Here is a 23,161-nt window from a genome sequence, read left to right on the forward strand (position 1 = left end):
CCATCCTAGTCGTTTCCAGATGTAGAATGAAATCATTACCAGGACAGGACAACCAATGTGGATCACCTAATGGACGACACGAAAGGAGTGCATTTCAGCTGACGTGCCTCGTCCTTGCAATCACTACAATGTTTATTGTCACTCACATTTCTCCAGTTATTTATTATCTAATATACTTCACGAAAGGTGACAAGGATTTAACTCTGTTCATGTTTTCCGAATTCATGTTCACTGTTAACAGCGCTACCAATTTTATTTTCTACTGTTTGATCGGTAGAGAGTTTAGAACAACCCTGGTTTCTCTGTGCAAGGAGAAACTTTGTTCCGCAAGGAGAAACCGATCTCTGCCTGCGTGATCAGTGTGGCTTTCGTACAACATATTTCAGCTATATGACTAAACATTTGACAACCACATGGCAACGTTTCGGCTATCTGGTTAGAGACAAACTACTGTCTGTTCACGAGCAAACAAGCTGCAGCAGACGACAACTTGACCAAGCGATACTGCAACTTCTCAGGTATCAGAAACGATCGGAGACATTCTCCATGTGATTGTTATTTCTAGCGTAGTGTGTCAAACCGACGACCATCGGAACAGCAACTGGATGTCCAGGTCAGTGTATAATTTCACCCAACGTTAGTCTATGTTTTGTTTGAGAGAATTAAAATTTATGATATTTTGTCTATGTATAAACTGTGTAAAAACTTTACGAACTCGTGGCTTTTAATTCAGATATAAACTCAATGTTAAATAGACATATATTAGTAGTAAACTATTTACTTAGTATTAGAATATGAAAAACGAATTGGTTCTGATGCAGTGGCTTTCTCTGCAATGGCCACTCTTATGAAACATATTCCTGTACAATACTGATATTATTATACCCTCTTCCCTTTCGAAGCAGTATCCAGTGATCACCATCCTAAAATATATGACTTTCATAATCAAGGAGATAATAATTTACACAGTAATCTGGAATACATCCCTTGCCCACCATCGTGCCAAAAACAGTTCTCAAGAACATTTGGAACTAGACTACTAATCTGATCTGGAGTACTCACTTTTGTAACTATATTACCCTATCTGGTCATATAAGTGTTTATGTACATCATGGCTTACATTGGTAATGCATTGTCTTGGGTGTATTTAGGATTTCAATATCTTTTACATCAATTGTAGAGAATTCTTGTGTAGGCAGATCGGCAAAGTTTGCTTGAAGTGAGCGTTAGTCGTAAGAGAAACAAAGTCTACTTACCTCCATCTGAATGTAATGTCTTTCTATTTAACAGGATAAGTACAGACGTAATCTGTAATTCTGCCTTTGAGAACAATCTGACTTTTGGAACACAAATAGCACTGAATTTGTAACTAATCATGCCCTATTATCTTTTCTATCACATTTCAGATAGTCATTGACCAAAACAGTGAACAACATGCCAGTTCAAAACGTTTTTGTGCGCTTTAATCATGAGCTGGTTCCACTATCTGATTATAGATTGTATTGTAGAATTTCACTGACAAAATTCTGTGTTCAAGGCGCGACATATTTATCGTGTTTGCCGTAAACTTGGGTAAATGTTGTTATTAATGACGAGGCTTCGGCTGCACTGGGCAACGGTTCAGTTAAAACATTACACTCTATGGGAATCCTTATGTTCTCATATGAATAGTGAGTTTAGTTTTAAGCCGCATTCAGCAATATTCCAGCTATATGGCGGCGGTCTGAAAATAATCGAGTCTGGACCAGAAAACCCAGTGATCAACAACATGAGCATCGATCTGCGCATTCAGCAATATTCCAGCTATATGGCGGCGGTCTGAAAATAATCGAGTCTGGACCAGAAAACCCAGTGATCAACAACATGAGCATCGATCTGCGCACTTGGGAACCGATGACATGTGCCAACCACGTCAGCTAGCCTGACCACCCAATCCCGCGACTCGCCTCTTACGACAAGCATAGTCGCCATTTTTGGCAAGCATTGGTTGCTGAAGGTCTATTCTACCCCGGACTTTCTAGATGCCATTTATTAGGAACAGTATTTGCAATACTTTAGTTTGCCGTTTGGAATCAGGGTCTCCTGTCTGCAGGCTCTAAACTCTACAGGCCCTGAATGAAATCTGCAGAAATCCCATTTTGTCAAAGTCAAATAATATAAAGAAAAAAGACTACACTGTAACAATTTTGCACTGTTTCTACAATATCAGTAAGCGAAGTGTATTTGTTAAAGACTGGTGTTGAAAAACTGTAACTTATCGGAACATAATGGGTCCGGGATGATTCCCGAACGTTATTGAAGAAAACAAAATACGGGGAAGATTTCCGTTTTAAAACAAATGACAGATAGTTTACTGAAGGACCTGCAAATATTTGAAGATGACGCGGAGAAAACGTGTCATTACTATGCGGAAAGCGCTGAAATACCAGGACCTGTAACTTATGGTAACATGATAGGTCATGGACGATTCCCGACCATTAGTAAATTTTAGGGGAAAAAATTATAGGAAAGATTTCAATTGAAAAAAAGACATATAATTTACGGAAGGCCACAAGGGCACGCACATATTTGAAACTGTCGGCCCGATACAATAACGACCGACGTTGGGCGTCCGGGCCTGCGATTATTTCGAATGCTGACCAGGAAGTCTAGCATTTCACTCTTGGTTTAAAACAATACACAAAACGAGACGTGGTGTACTTCCTAGAAATATAATTTTACCTTTGAACGGGTCAAGGTAAAATAGTGACAATCCACACATCATGCATTTTCCAGGTAAGTGTATTTAGTGGTTTCCAAGGTCCAGTATTGCTATATGAGCATGAGTTATCTCCCCTAATTTGGCAAGGTGCAGAGTTGCTGAAAGAGTCTCATTAGATTGTGAATGACTTTCTCGTACATTGGTTGTGTTGGAAAAGATTGTTGGAGTTCACGCATGAAATATTTTAAAGAATTCCTTATCCTGTGAGGTGACAAATATAAAAGCATATCATTTCAGTCCTTTAGAATCACTTTGGTATTGATTGATTCCACTTATCTCTAGTAGTGTCTGTGAAGCGTGCCTGTGGAAGTTCTTTCTGTATTGTTTTAAGGAGTACGGTTAATCTTTAAGGAAGAGTACATTGAACAAATGTAAAATAAACTTTGTAATCCATTACAGAAATGGACTTGAACGCACAATACCAGTTGGGAAGTGACCAAGTATTGATGGTTTATAGTACTAATGGAAACTGACTTTTGTTTTAGAAATAGTCGCTTGCTTTTCGCAGATTTCTTCTGTTTCTTCTCCTTGTAGGTGCAATTATTTTAAATGTCACTTTTCTCTCTGTGATTAGCCCATTTATAAAGTGACGATTTTCCCTTTATCAGCTATGTAGTAATAGTGAGTTATGCTGAGAATACAATATCTGGAATCTTTGAAAAGAGAAATTCAAACAGCTCGTTTTATTTCGTTTCTGCCTGTAAACACTCACTGCACTTTGTATGACTGTTTCGACAATGTGTTGGATTTATTGATTTGGAAAAGAGTGGACTCATTGTGCCATCATTCCCGTACATAACAAATGTGCCATACGACGATATACACAATTACTGGAGAGTAACAATCTTGTTTGTATTTTAATAAGGTTCTTATGTCAAATACATGTATATCAAATGTAACCGTCGTCAGGGGTATCATGTCAGCTTTATGTTTTTGTTAAAAAGTCTGCAGTCGTTTAGGAGACACTAAATAGAATTTTCTAATCTGGGATATAAGAATCTTACCTTTGAAGATCTCAAGTGGTTACCGAAAACCTCATCTGACGATATTGCTTGACTTCTAACCGTGTAAGATCTGTGAAGGAGGGAAAACTCAAAATCGGGAAAAGTCTTTTAAATGTCGGTACGCAAGTGGCAATACATAATCTGTGCACAGCCGTAAAGAATAACTGTTGTTGTTATTCATAAATTCAACTCGGAAAAACGGTACACCACTGCCCCTCATGTGACATGGGATTCAATTCAACTCACTGGCTTAATAATGCCAGTCAAAACTCATGAGATTGATTTTATTAGTCCCTCACGTGAATACATTCGTAATAGTTTCAACTGACATTCAAACATACTGAGAGAAATGCAATGTGCCCGACCATCGGAACTGATATGTAGACTGACTTATTTAGTTGTCTGTGTCGAATATATCTTTTCAGTACTTGCGCTGTTGTTATTTTGACGGTGGTTTCATCTCTCGAAATTAAAAATACCACGTTATTTTCCTTTTACGCAATTATTTCCTCTGCAATTTTTGGGCGAGATTAGCAAGATTATCCATATGTTCCATTTCTATTTATGCAGTATTACCAAATTTAGGATATTTTGTGTTGATAGTCTCCTTCGATGTAAGTCTTTGTAACAGCTTAAGACTTTACAAGGGGATACCTAGTGAATATTGTATTTTTCAAATAAACTACAATGGCCACAATTAATCTTTGTACGATTCCGCTTGTATGTCACAAGAATACGAGTTGTTCGACTGCCATGCCTCGACACGGAGGCATATGACAAAACAAGACAAGGATATCCAATCATTAGTGAATAAGATACATATTGCCAGTCCTTGACACAGCACCAAAAGAAACGTGTCTAAAAGACCTAAGGCGTTAAACTTAAAACGAGTTAATAAATTGTTTGTAAAACGACTGTTTCGATATATGAATTATATGTATAGTAAGTGGACGTGATTTGCAAATAGGCTCGCCCGTTTTCGTGATATGTCTCTGCTTTTGTACCAGTGTCTCTGCTGTTGTGCGAGTCTATAGTGTCGAAGCTGAATTAAGGGAAAGACATAACCCAGTAGTACACCAGACTATATAGGCAGAGTAGAAAGAAACCCACACAATTTATCAAGCCACAAAGCAACTAAAGTGTTAGGGTATTTCGTTTGTTTGGAATTGTATTGTCATAATCATTGGGAATGAGTGATGATCACCGCCCTCAGAACGACCAGCCTTCTTAAAAGGAAGTCCATTTCCACATCCGAAAGAAATCAGCTGACTTCAGTAGAGTTGGTTTGAGTTTTCATTCATGCACATCTTATTTCTGATTCCAAGTGGAGGAGACGGACTTGGTAGAGTAGAGAATGGGTTTTCAGAGAGCGCGCGTGGATGAAATGTTACATGACCATCGAATTTGAATAGGAATTCTACTACCTTGATGCGGGTACCATCCACAGATAGGCCTGGATCTCTATGTGGTTTATATGAAATTGTCTGTTGTTTAACAACTGAGATATCCCCGAATCCAAATTCATGCAAAGTTACCATGTTTCCATGTGTGTCTGGTAGGCCTTTTCTACGTTCAAAAAGATAGATACTGTATGATGTTTGGTCACAAGGGAATGTTTCATAAGTGATTACAGGTCAATACTACTTCAGTTTTCTGAAACCACTTTGGAGTTTGAGGTTATTGCAGGTACCAGAATAGTCGCTTGGTGATCGTGTGCTCCATGGTTTTAAAACAGAACTAGTTAGTGGTATCGGATGGTAATTTGAGGGATCAGTATGATAAGGTTTGGAATGGGATGAAAATAGCCGCGAAGTAGGAAAGCTTTCTTTTGTTCAGATATCATCGCAAGAAATTAGTAGTGTTTTGAAACATGAATCAGGCAGGCGTTTCAAAACCTGAATATCTTCCACTACTGTCACAGTGTCGTGAGCCTTTCCTAGGGTAGTGAGTAATGAATGAACAGAAATTATCTGATTGTAATCAACACCATTATCAGAGTTTCCTTTCTTGTCCGGGTTCGTACCTCTGGAACTGAGTGTTGTAATTTGATGAAGAGGAATGGTTTGCCGCGTTTCCTCGAGTCTGTTTTCAATTTCAGATTTACTGGTTAATAAAGAATCTCACTCTGGGGAGTGTGGGGATTTAGATTGGAGACGTATTTTCTCCGTGACTGACGTTTAGTTTGTTTAAATGTTCGTCTTTCCTTGACATTTCAGTCGCTTTGATCCAGGGTGTTGGGAAGTCATGTAATTAGTTATGTGGTTCTGCATCCATTCCTGCCACCTATCATGATGGAGAGTCAACAAGGGACGATCTTATCCTACAGCGGCTCCTCAGGTTGCAAAAAAACGAGGATAAATGGTAGTAAACTAGGTCAAAGATCGGGATGGTTCGGCCCATGATAACCAGTTGGAGACCTACAAAAATCGGAGAACATCATCACCAGATAGGCCTGTGGCCACCACCTTCTATGTCTAAGTTTACTTGGAATGTCATTCTGAACATGTCGAAACATGGTTTGAAATATCATGTGTTGCAGATTACATCATACATACAGAGGACATGGCGTGACCAGCCGACTGACAGAATCGGACCTATTCTATCACCCGTCTGTCACTTCCTTTGCCGACACAGGGACGCAACCCACGGCAAGCTGCTTGCCCAATTTGATACCCTATTGCAATCGGGTGCTGCAGACCTTTTCTGCCCAGGGAAATACCCTTTAGCCTTATCTAGCACCCACCACGAACAGATTGCGCTTCCAGCTCGCCCATCCAAAATAAATTAATAGTACACTTCTGTATTCAGCTGTATTGCAACGTGGTCTGCGAATAATCGAGTCTGAGCCCAGACAGTCCGCTCACTGGCATCATGAGATAAGGGGATGAGTATACGTATAGGAATTACTATCAAATAGTGAATGAACCAGGTGACAGTATCCTGCACCAGTGGCAGCAGCACCCATCATTAACATATGCCAAGGCTAGTCCACTGTTGACATGAAGAAACCAGGAAAGTGTAGTACAAGTCAAAATAGGGGTTTACTTCGGGCAACATCTTGTCACGGATACATCAAATTTTGGATAAGCTCCCTACATACAATTTAAGAGCTATCCCGAGGCCTCGAAAACTGAAATCATGATCGAACAACTTCTGAACGACAGTTGTATGACGCTTGTTGAAGTCTTGGTAAAAACGGTTTATTCAGCGAAATCAAGGGTAATTAGAGTTTGCTTTTAAAACGGAAGACTTTATCACACTTCTGAGTAAGAGGTTATGGTCAAATCATTTGTTATCTCGCCAAAGGATGCCCAGGAGTGTACACACGAATTAGTTTCTAACAAAAAAGGCTGTTATCCACCCCCCACCCCACACCCAAATGCTTCATGAACCTAAGGAGTAATAAACATGATCTCTTGGTGACATGAAATACATCTGCACAATAAGGGCACACCAGGAGTGTAGCAAGGGCTTCTGTGTGCAAGGCCTAATATTCTTACCTAATACATCCCACAAGGCCTAATTACAGTTTGCCCAAGATTGTGAGAGGCCAGTGATCAGTGGACAGGGGTCACTCTGTTAGGGTTAGCTCAGTCTACTTAGAGACTAGTCTACTTAGGATAGATGAAAGTACTTACTGTTAATCTTTATAAGATTAGATTTATTAGTACAGGAGGAGTCAGTGAGTCACCAATATTCTACCTATATGGCGGCGGTCTGTAAATAATCGAGACTGGACCAGACAATCCAGTGAACAACAAAATGAGCATCGATCTTCGCAATTGGGACCCGATGACATGTGTTAACCAAGTCAGCGAGTCTGACCACCCGATCCCATTAGTCGCCTCTTACGACAAGCAGTCGCCTTTTAATGACATGCATGGGCTACTGAAGACATATTCTAACCTGGACCTTCACGGGTCAAAAGTTAACATGAACAGGGGACAACTGTTGGTTGACCAGAGCTTTATGGAAATGACGAAATAAACCGATCATCAAAGTAGACATTAAATTAAAGTACTTTGTTGCAGACTGTCAAATACCATGTCCACGAACCTGCATGTCCACGAATTTCTGATGACATTAAGCTTGGAACAATTCCAGCCTATCACTGGAAAAAGTGAGTGAGCGGGTGACACCAGAAATGGACTTCACAGTTTACCATTGTAGGGAATCGAACCCTAGATCACTTTAACAACTAAATTACGGACCGCTTAACGATGTAAACGTAGTTGCTTGATAATGCCAGTCAATACTCGTGAGATTGTTGTAATTCAAAGAGTTGTCATTTGTCAATCTAGAACTTTCCGACAAGTTTATGTATTCATAAATGTTTCGGTTGACATTTCAACATGATGTCCAATGAGGATGTTAAGTCCCCAGACGGGACTATGTGCTGGGGATGATTTATTTGTCTGTGCCAAATTTTTTACATATGATAGGCGAAATGAAGAGAACGCTATCAAGGTTGATTTTTGTTTTATATATAAAATAAAAACAGGCAATTCCAAAAAGCATAAACTAGCCATGTCTCGTGTTTGTTATTTTCCAAGTCAACGATTTAAGCCAGATTTGCGAGTCGAGTGCTACGATGGTGCTAGTAAATCCGAGAGTGTATTTTCTGTAAACTGTATTTTTGATCAAGTGAAAAGTATTTTTATGTCACAATGTTTAGAGTTTTGAGTGATAATTATTTTGGGTCACATTTCGTATCATAAATATTCAGTGCTATTAGTATTTTAGCTGCAGGCCTATAAGGTGGTGCTCTAGAGTTGCCTCCATTGACTAGTTGGGTTTACTTTCGGGAGACTGCGAGAACGTTCTAAATTGGTGGCAATGTGCTCGAATATTCAAGAATCAGTGACTGTGTATATAAAGACTGGTTATTGTGCTGACGACACAAACACACGGTTAACTGGAGTGAATCATTCTGCCAACATCAATCTGCCTGCATTTGTAAACGATTGACTTACATGACTGTTGTCTGACCGCTCACCGCATTACATTCAGTATTACTGTTCTCTCTCAAACCAAGCCTTCGGTGAGCTGATATTATATTTGTGACCCAGTACTTTAGATTTGACTCATTTGCGTTGTACATGAAACCTCTATTGTGAATCTCATTGCAGCACCTGTCCAATAAATATTATACGACTCAGTATACGTCTTGTGTAGTTTGACATGTCTATACGTTTGATATTTCTGATATGTTATATGTCTTAGTTGTGAGGAATCAGAACCATTTCCATTTTTAAGTTGTCCAATGAACAAATACTATGTAAATGTCAACGTGAAGGACTGAAAACACTCTCTTCCTCGAGCAGGAGTAATAGAATACATGTGATTGGTCCAACCCGAAAATATGGATTGATATTAGTAGAAGTAAGACGTTTACATCAAACTAGTGATATGTCACTGTCAGTCCTTGAGAAGACCTACAGTAAATATACCATCTCTGACTATACACTGATATGTCCTTTTGATTGTGACAGTAGCGAGCAACGTGCATTATAGCAAATGTAGATGGTGCAACGGACGATGTTATATGCCTGTGACTGTGACTCCGTCGTCCAGCCATGGCATGAGCCTGAACATGGGCGTCATATACAGCTTCAGAGGAATTCCTGCTAACAAACCTATCTTGGCCTTTATAATAAAGCTAATAAATTTATCTATATCAATGAATTTTCTGACCATTCTGACAGCAATGTGATTGGCAGGATTCAGGAAAAGCATGATAAATACGCAGACCTTGCCAAAGAAATGTCTCGATGGCATCTTAAGTACACATTGTCGTCAGACGCCCCATTGTTCTCGGTGCCCTTGGTTTGGTAGCTGCTGATCTATTGGCGTAGATCTGGCGCAGATCTGGCGTGGATGAGGAGCCCTCCAAGTGTCTTCGCCGGGAGCACAACCCTTCTGACTCCTATGTAATGCAGAAAACTGCAGTACTGGAGAGTCTATATGCTCTCCTGAAAGTTGTTGGTGGGTTCGATTATAGGTAGCGTTTGCTGGGAGAAGTCCCATGCGCCGTCTGGGCTGCATGTAGAGGGGACGAGGGCCCTGAGCTGATGACGTGCCTTACCAACCTGACTGTACCAGAATTACCCGAACCCTTTGCTCCATACTATCTTTAATCTGTCAAAAATCATTTATTGAGCGCCCATAGTATCCTTCTGATTACTTGCTCAATGGACGATATAATCAGAATCTGATGGTTGATAACCCAGGCTGCCATTTTCTGTTTGGTGAACAGAGGCAGTTTTGAACATATTCTCTTTCCTGGGATGAGACCATATGTATGCTTTATTTTGCATGCATTTGAAATTCAAAAGGAAAATGCTGTTTAAAAGTATAGTTCGGGAAATATTGTGAAAGACGTTGTTTAACCACAATAGCTATAATGACTATTGTGACAATGATCAAATTGTCCAGACCAACAATTTCTGGCAGTGACATACTTTGTGTCATTTTGTTACCAGGTTCCAAAATCATAGACCCGTGAAGGTCTACCCGGGGTAGAATAGGCCTTCAGCAACCCATGCTTGCCATAAAAGGTGACTATGCTTGTCGTAAGAGGCGACTAACGGGATCGGGTGGTCAGACTAGCTGACTTGGTTGACACATGTCATCGGTTCCCAATTGCGCAGATCGATGCTCATGTTGTTGATCACTGGATTGTCTGGTCCAGACTCGATTATTTACAGACCGTCGCCATATAGCTGGAATATTGCTAAGTGCGACGTAAAACTAAACTCACTCACTCACTCACTCACTCACTCCAAAATCATACTTAATGTTAATGCATTAAGTTGTGGGGTTCTTGAAAAGCCTTTAGAATTTGGAGGAACATGAATGTCACGTTTTATGGGTGCTGTGTAGGTGTGGATTTGTAGTATTTTAGACTTTGATTGTTAATGTGTTGAATTTGTGTTGTTTCATTTGCACATCGATATTTACGTGAGACAATGTCGATACTACTGTATTGTCAGACACAAACTAACCAAGTCTAATCGCATTGTCTTTCGTTGTTACAGAAGTGATCACTGCGACGTCAGTTGAAGATTGCAACTTACCTTGGAGTGGGGTGCATCTTCGGGTGGGTTTGCTTTTCGAGGAAGTCTGTGTCGATGAAACCTAGTTGCGGGTACAGCAACGTGCAGTAAACATGGACAAAGTACTGTGACTATGTGTTTCAGTCCACAAGCTGTGAATGGGTACCTCTTTACGATGGGGAAGCCACATTAACTCGGTGCACCTGGTAGCCTGCACGAGTTGTATGGTCCCCAGGGAGTTGAGATTGAAAGTACTATGACCCGTTGTGATGGACATCCAATGATCGAGGGAAAAACAAAGCACCCGTGAGCATTTGAACTAACTGGATATCGGCGCTATACAAATATCTAGTTGTATTGTATTGTATTGTATTATATTGTATTGTGTCAGTTCAGTGTGGATTGAAGGCCTTATGGTTTTAGAGGTAAATATCTCTTTTGGATATCAGAAGAGTGTATTACATTCTCGATGTGATGTTCTGGTTGATACTGGGCGCATTTGGATAACTTTACGATTAGACTTAATGAATTTCTACCATTTCCATGATATAAGAATATACTAAATAATGAATGTATATGTTTTATGGTTATTTATGACCAGCTGATATCTAAATGGATTTATTGTGTATTTACGATGATGTTTTTATGAGCATCCTTTATATTTTTACATCTTGACTGCGTTTGCTGCAAATTTTTTTAAAATTGGAAATTATCATACTATTTGATTTTTTATCCGTTTTTTTATCTGATATCTTTGCGAGTCCACTTCATATTTATGATGATCTTTTTATGAACATCCCCGTTTTCATATCTTCTAAACATCTATCTTCTAATCTAATAGCGTTTAATTATCTGAAGAATTACACTATTTGACGTGAGAATATATCTGCAGTTACAACATTATCATCGTGATGTTTCATTGCTGTTTTATACCATACATTAAACGTGAATGCTATTGAATATTTACTAAACTGTGATATAATGAAATGGATTTACTGTTCACGGTGCTTTTTATATTATGAATACCCGTAGTATATGTACGATCTGAATATCATTTTCCTCAAATAATCGTAACTATGTTTATGACGATCCAGTACAATTTGAGAAAATAAAAAAAACTTAATGGGCTTTTACAGAGGAAGTATTTTACCGTCGATCTAAGTCGATTTTCCTAATTACCTGGTGTGTAATTGATAACTGAATTTACTCAGTTATCCAGTGGGATGTTTCAATTGTTATTCAAATGCCCTTCATAACTTTCATCAAACACTGAAAGGGGTTGTTTGATTGAGAATTAATATCTATTTGTGTGTGAATAGAGAAAGCCTTATACGATACGTGGCAACACAAACGAGCTAACGTCATCAGACGAAGATGCGAAGATGTTGCCAAAAGTGCATTTTTGCCAGAGGACGTCACACGAGGTACTGATGACGCCTGTCGAGCCCCAGTCACAGACATTGCCAACATATTGGACACTGGTGATTTAGCAGGTTTTGTGAAAGTGACTCTATGTACCCCCAATGTTTAACAGTGAATAATGATTTTTAAATGCATCACCTCGAGGTTGTGCGAGAGTGATAACACATTGGTGAAATATAAATATTTGTCAACATGAAGATGGTGCGAGTGTTTGTTTTCAATTTCGAGTTTACCAAAGCTACTGACAACTTTCTTTTGACCGTCATTTCAATTCGAAAGCAACAGGTCTTTGAACCATACTAGGATATACATACGAGTACAGTACATTACCGGCATAGATGTTCCTTCAATTTTGGAAATTGATGAAAGTCGCTTGGGACCAGGTCAGATGAACATGGAAGATAAGGAAGTTCTTCCAGTGTACAGTACATTGATGTACTGCAGACTCTACCAATCGAGTGGTGTGAGACGAAGCATTGTAAAATCGGAACTCCAGCCCTCAACATCTCTCACGTTGTACTCGTATGTATACTCCAGTATGCTTCAAGGACCTGTCACGACAATACGACGTCGTCCTCTGTTGGTTACCCAGCCACACTGGCCGATCTAGCTGTCTGGGCAGCGCTCAACATATCTGTGACACCACTTCTTACTCCTTACTCTGATTACATAACAAGCATTAGAACTTACATCTGATCTGATGCAGAAGTGGGACACACACGTAGGTATCAATAAAGTATATGAAATAAAATCCTAAATTGGTTACACCTCCTTGGGTTGTCAGTCCAGATTTGAAGAGGTCATCATACGACAATGTTATTATGGCCATAGTGCATATTCTCACAAATGTTTGTTAAAAGGTGAAAATCCACCGTTTGTATCCCACGATGACCGTGTTGAATTCTCAATCAGAAGGGATTAATGTTTTACTGTAAAAACAGTTAAGGATCTTTTTGACACAGTTTGTTGGCATTTAATTATTGTTTTCTGAAAGAAAATTGATTTCATTGATGAATTCTAATAAATATGTTCTAATATTGATCTATTTTAATGATTGGTAGTGTAGATTTTAGTAACTTTGATTCTTAGTGGCTGTATCCTCGGTTAAATTGCTGTAAAAATATTGCAAAATTATTGTCCTCCTGATAGGGTACGTAAGTCATAAAACATAAACATTCAATATACATTGAAACTTCCACTCTTTGTAATCATAGCATATGTGTACATATTCGTTCATTCTGTTTGATGGTATGCCACCCTTTAGCATTAAAATTTAAAATGTATTTAAATTACGCACCAAGGGATGGATGGAGACAGATATAGTGGTCAGCTTTCTTCCATGCCAACAGGTTTTAGCCAGTTATGAGATTGGTTATTAATTTTTTGCATCCGACTTTCATCAGAGGATCGAAGATGATAATGGTAATGATAATGGTAATGATGGTGGTAATAAAGATGATAATGAAGATGATAATGGTAATCATGGCGGTAATGATGGTGGTAATGAAGATGATAATGATAGTGGTAATAGTGGTGATAATTGAGATGATAATGGTGGTGGTAATGATGGTGGTAATGAAGATGATAATGGGGATGATGGTGTTAATGGTGGTGATAATGGGGATGATAATGATGGTGGTAATGAAGATGATAATGATGATGGTAATGATGGTGGTAATGAGGATGATGATGGTAATGGTGGTGGTAATGAAGATGATAATGATGGTGGTAATGATGGTGGTAATGAGGATGATGATGGTAATTGTGGTGGTAATGATGATGGTGGTGATAATGATGGTGGTAGGGATGGTGGTAATGGTGGAGGTAATGATGGTGGTAATGAGGATGATAATGATAATGATGGTGGTAGTGATGATGGTAATGGTGGTGATAATGAGGATGATGATAGTAATGGTGGTGGTAATGAAGATGATAATGATGGTGGTAATGATGGTGGTAATCAGGATGATGATGGTAATTGTGGTGGTAATGAAGATGGTGGTGATAATGATGGTGGTAGTGATGGTGGTAATGGCGGTGGTAATGAGGATGATAATGATAATGATGGCGGTAGTGATGATGGTAATGGTAGTGATAATGAGGATGATGATGGTAATGGTGGTGGTAGTGGTGGTGGTAATGGTGGTGGCAATGATAATAATGATGGTTATGGTGGTGGTAATGATGGTGGTAATGGTGGCGGTATGGTGGTGGTAATGAGGATGCTGATGGTAATGGTGGTGGTAATGAAGATGGTGGTGCTAATGGGGATGATAATGATGGTGGTAATGAAGATGATAATGACGATGGTGATGATGGTTGTAATGTTGGTGGTAATGATGGTGGTAATGAGGATGATAATGGTAATGATGGCGTTAATGGTGGTGATAATGGGGATGATAAGGATGGTGGTAATGAAGATGATAATGATGATAGTAATGATGGTGGTAATGAGGATGATGATGGTAATGGTGGTGGTAATGAAGATGATAATGATGGTGGTAATGATGGTGGTAATGAGGATGATGATGGTAATTGTGGTGGTAATGATGATGGTGGTGATAATGATGGTGGTAGGGACGGTGGTAATGGTGGAGGTAATGATGGTGGTAATGAAGATGATAATGATAATGATGGTGGTAGTGATGATGGTAATGGTGGTGGTAATGAGGATGATGATAGTAATGGTGGTGGTAATGAAGATGATAATGATGGTGGTAATGATGGTGGTAATCAGGATGATGATGGTAATTGTGGTGGTAATGAAGATGGTGGTGATAATGATGGTGGTAGTGATGGTGGTAATGGTGGTGGTAATGAGGATGATGGTAATGGTGGTGGTAGTGATGGTGGTAATGGTGGTGGCAATGATATTAATGATGGTTATGGTGGTGGTAATGATGGTGTTAATGGTGGTGATAATGGGGATGATAATGATGGTGGTAATGAAGATGATAATGATGGTGGTAATGATGGTGGTAATGAGGATGATGATGGTAATGGAGGTGGTAATGAAGATGATAATGAAGGTGGTAATGATGGTGGTAATCAGGATGATGATGGTAATTGTGGTGGTAATGAAGATGGTGGTGATAATGATGGTGGTAGGGATGGTGGTAATGGTGGAGATAATGGTGGTGGTAATGAGGATGATAATGATAATGATGGTGGTAGTGATGATGGTAATGGTGGTGGTAATGGTGGAGGTAATGGCGGTGGTAATGAGGATGATAATGATAATGATGGTTGTAGTGATGATGGTAATGGTGGTGGTAATGAGGATGATGATGGTAATGGTGGTGGTAGTGATGGTGGTAATGGTGGTGGTAATGGTGGTGGTAATGAGGATGATAATGATAATGATGGTGGTAGTGATGTTGGTAGTGGTGGTGGTAATGATAATAATGATGGTAATGGTGGTGTTAATGATTGTGGTAATGGTGGCGGTAATGGTGGTGGTAATGAGGATGCTGATGGTAATGGTGGTGATAATGATGGTGGTAATGAGGATGATGATGGTAATTATGGTGGTAGTGGTGGTGGTAATGATGTGGTAATGAGGATGATAATGATAATGATGGTGGTAATGATGGTGGTAATGACGATGATAATGGTAATGGTGGTGGTAATGATGGTGGTAATGATGGTGAAGTGGTATGGGAAGAAAAGTATGTGCTCATTGAGAAGGCAATTCGGAAGTGGTCGTTAGCGTTTCCTATTCAGTTTTGGTGGGGACTTAAGTAATGGTGGTGGTAGTGGTGGTGGTAATGAGGATGATAATGATAATGATGGTGGTAGTGATGTTGGTAATGGTGGTGGTAATGATAATAATGATGGTAATGGTGGTGTTAATGGTTGTGGTAATGGTGGCGGTAATGGTGGTGGTAATGAGGATGCTGATGGTAATGGTGGTGATAATGATGGTGGTAATGAGGATGATGATGGTAATTATGGTGGTAGTGGTGGTGGTAATGATGTGGTAATGAGGATGATAATGATAATGATGGTGGTAATGAGGATGATAATGATAATGATGGTGGTAATGACGATGATAATGGTAATGGTGGTGGTAATGATGGTGGTAATGATGGTGAAGTGGTATGGGAAGAAAAGTATGTGTTCATTGAGAAGGCAATTCGGAAGTGGTCGTTAGCGTTTCCTATTCAGTTTTGGTGGGAACTTAGAATCTTGAATTTTGAAATGGCAAGGACTAATTGTTAGTTTTAAGTAAGTTAGTATGGGTTCTGGAGTTTAGTTTGCTTGTGTTTATAAGTGGCCTACAAGGCTGGCTTTAATTAGATACATGTCTAGGGCTTTGAAGGCTTGAGTGTTCTTCATTGGACCTAGTGTGGTTTTCGTGTCCAGTGGGTGTTCCCAGTGAGTTTTGAAGCTGTGTTGGCTGTAGTGCATGCACACTAGTAGCATGTCTGTGGGTATTTTTGTGTCGTTGCACTAAATGAATACGTATTGAATTTGAGTGTTTACTTATTTTTTTTAATTTGTGCAGTTTTCCATTATTTGTTACTGTCCGTATGTTAGGTATTTCAGTTGATTGGGATTTTTACATCATGTATCGTATGTTTTAGGCTTAGTTTGTAGTGTGCTTTTGGGAGTACTTAAATCATAGAGTTTGAACTTTGAAAAGAATGGTTCGCCAGTGTTAGAGAGCATTCGTTTTGACAGATATGATTTCGGTTTTTCTTTTATTACCTTAGATTTTGATCACAATACCCAACACCCTCAGATTCAGGCACCTAATAGTTAGCACCTCATCGTCGACTGACTTTGTGTGCTGGCGAGTAGGTGCCTGGCCGAGAGGGTGTCGGTTACAGTCTCTGATTTGTCTCAAAGCGTAATCCCAAATATAACTTCTATTACAGTTGACAGCTTCCTAAATGGCAGAGTGTAAGCTTCGTCTTTGTCTTGGCAAACATGTGCTGCCTTCATCCTCAACACATTATATAATCATTTTCCCACAGGTTATGTTTCGTTTTCAAACTTTCTTGTGGGGACCCAAAATATTAACCGATATTTTGCTCCTGATTCCGTTACGTCTTGCACGCTCTATTTTGTTTTGCTACTTTATCTCGATATTGTGTACTCATCACAAGAGCTTGAGGGTAACTTAGGCAATTTGCATTAGGCAGATAGGAAATATTACGCTTGGTAGCTGTAGGCCAAAGGCCTAACAGTTACAATTTTAGACAAGATGGTGTACAGAGGCTACAGGGTGGGCAATGGGGAGTCATTTTATGAGAACATCACTTATTTTACTGGGCAATAACAGTGTCTTTCTCTTCGAATAGAGAAACTGTACAAAATGCTTTTGTTGGGAAAACAACACCGATGGACAACAAGGACAATTATTCAGAAAATGTTTCACGGAACAGTTCCAAAAGGCTGCCCAGAAACCATACGGATATTTGGTGGCAGACCTAACACCATAAAAAACCCGTATTGATGACCTTGTCCCCAGCTAGTGCAAATCGGTCCGAGTTAGACCTTCAGATGGGACTGAAGAAAACCACCCAACAATATCGTATTTTGATGACTATGGACTTATGTTTCAAGATATTCCCAAAAGTACGAAGAAACTGGTGTCCTAAAAAGTCCTCAGTGAGTTCACCTTGCGTATTTTCCGTGATTTGAGTTGTTATGAATTATTATTGCGCTTGTCACATTATTTAAGGTTTGAGTGTTAGCTATTATGGGTCACATTTCCTGCAGAGAACCCGTGAAGGTCCCGGGGTAGAATAGGCCTTCAGCAACCCCATGCTTGCCAAAAATGGCGACTATGCTTGTCGTAAGAGGCGAGTCGCGGGATCGGGTGGTCAGGCTCGCTGACTTGGTTGACGCGTGTCATCGGTTCCCAATTGCGCAGATCGATGCTCATGTTGTTGATCACTGGATTGTCTGGTCCAGACTCGATTATTTACATAACGTCGCCATATAGCTGTAATATTGCTGAGTGCGGCGTAAAACTAAACTCACTCACTCACTCACCCCTGCAGAGAACTACTTAAGTGGCACACATCTAAGGATTCTATTTTAGAGTTACCTCCCTTTGAAAAGATAAACACCAGACTACTATTGTTCTAGAGCATTCCACGTTAGTGGCGATAGTCGTATGTGCTCGAACTTTCAGGACATGACTGAATGTATATATAAATGTTAGTTGTCGACATCTTCAATCTCCGTCACCGCTTGATCTAAATAACCGTTTCGTGAACGCATGCTGTGTCACATTCTGCATAACTGTTTCTCACTCTCTGTGTAAATCAAAACTTAAGTGAGTTTGCTGTGTATTTTGTGACCCATTGCCTTCGATTTTTTCTCATTTGTATTGCATTTGAAATCAGTGTTGTTAAATTGACTTGTGACCTTGTATCATTTGCTCTCCTTGCTTAATAATACAATATTTGAATGCTTTGGACTTGTTTTTGTTCTGTTTTGCTGGTTCACAGGGGATTTCTTACACCTTTTGTCACCTCAATTTTTTAACCGAAATAAGACATCCGACACGGAGAGTGGAGAACCGCGACAGGCGGATGGGGGCAATGAGATACGATGAAGATATGATATCCGATACAGAGAGTGAAGAATCGCACCAGGAGGACGTGGGCTATGAGATACTATAATTCACAAAAGATGTAAAGAACACTTTGGGAGTGTTCCTATCCTAATCTCTAATGATTGAAACGGAGCTAATAACTATTACATGAAATCTGTTTGCTTATAGTAGTAAGTATATCTATTGCTGCATGACTTACCAGGTGACACAACCGTGCCCTCTTATGTTACTTAAAAGGGATATCCAATACATTGATACTGATGAAAAAAGATTAGCTATAATATTTTATTATTGGTTCTTAATGTAAATAACAAACTTACACTTCGAGGATATTTATGACATTTTCTTGAGAGCAATGCCAAGAACCCAGTATTACGTCCATATAACTTTCAGTTTAGGAATGTTTTACATGCATCTTTTATTCTAATAAATGTGACACACAATCTTACACATGTACTATAATAAAACAATAACATGAGTTTAGACCATAAGATCGAGGAGATTCGATCTCAGTTACCCATTACCTGACAAACAGATGTAAACCAAATGAGCAAAGATGTTTACAAGGGGAACCAAGTGATAAATGTATCCCTAACTATCCCTCTTGGCGTCAAAATCAGGTAGAGATACCTGTTATCCCTCAAAAGACTAAAACATTCGACTGAGTTACAAAAACAAAATGAAACTATAGCTCTGTACATATCGAAAAATCAAAACAACAGATAGTAAGATCACGTCATGAAACAAAATTAATCATAAGTTAAATTTCATGGCAGACAACTACCAATCATATGCATACAGAAACAAATTTGCAAGAAACGGAGAATTGCTACTCCTGACCAAACTAGCCTACCCATCAATTATAAATAGATGCTGTTGAGGAATTTGCTCATATGCCATATTACTGTTTCAGTAAAAGCCATTTGTAGTTCCTGTCGTTTGTGACAATTCTACTCGACCTAAATGGGTTAGTATTGACATGGCCATCACGTTTAGTGTTACATTCCTCGTGGATGTAGGAATATAGTTTTCCTTTTTTTCACTTTATCCGTATACGATGGTGATTTATATAAGCTGACAGGGTAAATGCTTCACATGTATGTCATAGCGCAAAAAGAACATACATATTGAAAATTCGTCTGACAGGTGGTGGATAAAATGTGCTCTCCGTTGTGGCAAACCATCTGCTTGTTTACTGGCGTATCCTAAACACATTATACATACATTTCCCAAGGGAAAGGCACAACATTCAGTTGATCGCTGTCATACGCACCATCAAGGGTTCGGTGTACTGTCGGCAAGTATTAATGGCACAACAGTCGTGCATATAACGCATAGTGAAAATAGTTCAGCACAGACAGCATCATGGTTTCTATATACCCAAAAATATGGGGAGGTGTTGTGATCGGACTGTGTTTACTAGGCATTACTGGAAACTCGATTAGCGTGTATGTTCTTTCCAAATTGAATTCAAGATCATTACGACTGCTGAAGTACCTCAATGTGGTGGATATTGTATACTTGTCGATGGTATGTGCTATGATGACGACAGATGCCCTTTTGTTGGAAGGATCCCGTTCCGGTGTCTATGATGTGTACATGTATATGGTGACATTAAGTGGAATATTTCTAACGTTTGAAGCATACCTGACTGTTATGATTGCCTTTGTAAGATGTCTGGCTGTGGCGATGCCGTTCAGATTTTCAGTGTTTATGCGGGATTCGGTTCAAAATAGGTTACTCTTTGTAATTGCCGCATTTGCAATACTTTTCAACGTGCCGTATGTAGTAGAATGTATACTTATTGTGCATAGAACGTCCCCATTTGTGTGGCTTTCAGTTATATCTACATACGTCGTACCAATCTTTCTCCAAATTATTCCTGTACTCGCCATTATCATCTGCAACGTCATCCTAGTCGTTTCAAGATGTAGAATGGAATCATTACAAGGGCAGGACAAAAAAAGTAGTTCACCTAATGGGCGACAGAGCCGAAGTACATTTCAGCTGACGTGCCTCGTTCTTGCAATCAGTGTAATGTATATTGTCACACACGGTTCCTTACTCGTTTATGATCTATATCTTTGGGGGCATGAGGTATCAGATGCTTCGTATCTATATTATCTATCTTTTCTGGTATCTTACACTCAAGGTGAAACTGCTTTTAACCTTAGTGTGTTCGTTGGTTTGATGCCCGTCATTAACAGTGCTACCAACTTCATTTTCTACTGTTTGATCGGCAGAGAATTTAGAACAACCTTGGCATCTCTGTGCAAGAAGACACCTTATTCCACAAGGAGAAATAGATCTATGCCCGTGTCATCAGTGTAGCAGTTTGACTATTCCAACAAGTTGATTACCAATTGATACACAAGTTTTAGTAATACTTTACAATCTACTGACTACCTGGTGGCTCCAGATGACCCACCTGACAGACAGATTGCTAAAAGTAGCAATTGGCTACAAGTTGGCGATCAGCTATCACGGAAATTCGGAGACACCCTCAATATGGATCATATTTTCTAGTGACGTGTGTGCACCTGAGGAGCATGATTGATGCAAGACGTCAAGATCAGTGTAGTTTATTACACCAGCGTGTTACACTCCGGTAAGTAAGTCCACGTAAAGTTTAAAATATTTTGTATATTATTTTGCCACTGTGAAATGTGAGCAGGAATAGAATTCAGTTGGTGGACCATTTAAGTTTTGGGATTAGGCTAAACACTGAAAATGTTGTGATGACCATTTTTTCTGCGCAGTGCTTAATGCTAGCTGCTTAACGGCGACGACGATGGTGATGGTGGTGATGATGATGATGATGATACAGTTTTGGATTCAATATCATGCTTTCAAATCAGCCAGTTTGATCTGTTTTAGAGGCATTTTAGAAGTTGAGCTAAAGGTGAAGGAACACGTTTTATGGATGATCAACTTTTTTATTTTCACAATGGCGACGTTTCGGTATGGATTCAAACCATGCTTGAAAACGGTATTAGAATCCATACCGAAACGTCGCCATTGTGAAAAATAAAGAAGTTGATTATCCGTAAAAGTTGTTCCTTCACCTTCAGCGAGTTTGATGCCTTCATCCTAAATACATTATGTAAAGATTTTCCCAAACGTATTAGAGACCCAAACTAAATGTATTTTTGTGCAGGATTCCGTTAGCTCTGTGTTGAATTTACTATTTTATAACGATATTTGTTGGGTTCGTTTTAAGGACAACTTTCAATCTGCATTAGGCAGACAGACAGGCATTTCGTTCAGGAACTGTAGGCCATAAGCGCAACAGTTTTGACAAGATGTGCACAGACCACTACATAAGTGTGTGAGGAATGCAAATACCAAAATATTACTTTGGGTAGTAGTAGCAGTTGTAGTAGTAGTAGCAGGAGTAGTAGTAGTAGCAGTAGTAGTTGTAGTAGTAGTAGTAGTAGTAAAGAGCATATCTAAAGTGAAAAATGTTGTATAAACGAAATATGTTGACACTGCTCCATTGAAAGATGACATGCCGTTCCTCTGCAGTTTTTAGTGTGCGACCCATGAACATTCGGGTTAGAATTCATCTTCAGTAACATATGCTTGTCGTAATAGGCGATTTACCGGTAGTCCTTTTTACCAATAAAGTTGGAGAACTGTTTCAAAAACCCGTCGGTAGATGGCGTCTTGTTTACACATTACTTAGATTGTCCAAGATATCAGAGCAACACACTGGGCTACACAAGTATGCGCTGTATGGAAACTGATGAAATGAATTGTCATGTCTCAAGTGATGCCAGTTATCGATTATGGGTACTAACCGTTTTATTCGTACACTGTATGCGCTTGTTAATGCCACTCAATACTCGTGAGATTGTTATAATTGATAACGTCAATTTGTCCAGCTACATATTTGCCGTATGTAAATATTTTCGTGAATATTTCAATTGACATTATAATTTCATATTGCAGTGTGCCCAAACGGACCCATGACATTGTAAAGAGCATGAGTGGCATCATTTGTTTGTCTGTGCTAGATCATCAACATATACTCTTATAAATTAGGGAACCCTGAAAGGAAGTATAAGATTTAATATACTTTTCAAAGACAGGCATCTTATGAAAGTACCACTATTTTTCTTTATCACCACCCTAAAATACAATGCATGGGATGCACAACCCAGTAGCCCCTCGCACTAACACTGACCTAAGGCCCTAGACAGCAGTCGCATCTAAATGATATGTAATTTTAGGAACCTACCTGATATATGATTCATTTACTAAATCTATCGCTTTTCTGAAAACAACTGTTTCAGTTCAAATGAGAAACTACTTTCTGCAATGAAAATCAATCAATTTCATAAAACTG

General features: G+C 39.2%; 1 protein-coding gene across 1 annotated transcript; it reads left to right on the forward strand.

Annotated features, from left to right (window-relative positions):
• The first annotated feature begins 8,356 nt into the window (after positions 1-8,356).
• On the forward strand, positions 8,357-18,813 carry LOC137287688 (loricrin-like). The gene is made up of 7 exons (XM_067820077.1): positions 8,357-8,365; positions 9,621-9,750; positions 12,140-12,324; positions 12,687-12,764; positions 13,991-14,473; positions 14,764-15,532; positions 18,707-18,813. Exons 1-7 carry the CDS (start codon positions 8,357-8,359, stop codon positions 18,811-18,813), a joined length of 1,761 nt encoding a protein of 586 aa, XP_067676178.1.
• The last annotated feature ends 4,348 nt before the right edge of the window (positions 18,814-23,161 follow it).

The sequence above is a fragment of the Haliotis asinina genome, chromosome 6 (assembly GCF_037392515.1).
Source record: "Haliotis asinina isolate JCU_RB_2024 chromosome 6, JCU_Hal_asi_v2, whole genome shotgun sequence".
In the NCBI taxonomy this organism is placed as follows: Eukaryota; Metazoa; Mollusca; class Gastropoda; order Lepetellida; family Haliotidae; genus Haliotis; species Haliotis asinina.

Bases quoted from the DNA above. Each gene is read 5' to 3' on its own strand.
- LOC137287688 (XM_067820077.1), top strand. The intron at 9,751-12,139 runs GTGGGTTCGATT...GTGTGTGAATAG, and splicing joins TGCTCTCCTGAAAGTTGTTG to AGAAAGCCTTATACGATACG. The intron at 12,765-13,990 runs GTATGTATACTC...GGTGGTAATGAG, and splicing joins ACATCTCTCACGTTGTACTC to GATGATGATGGTAATTGTGG.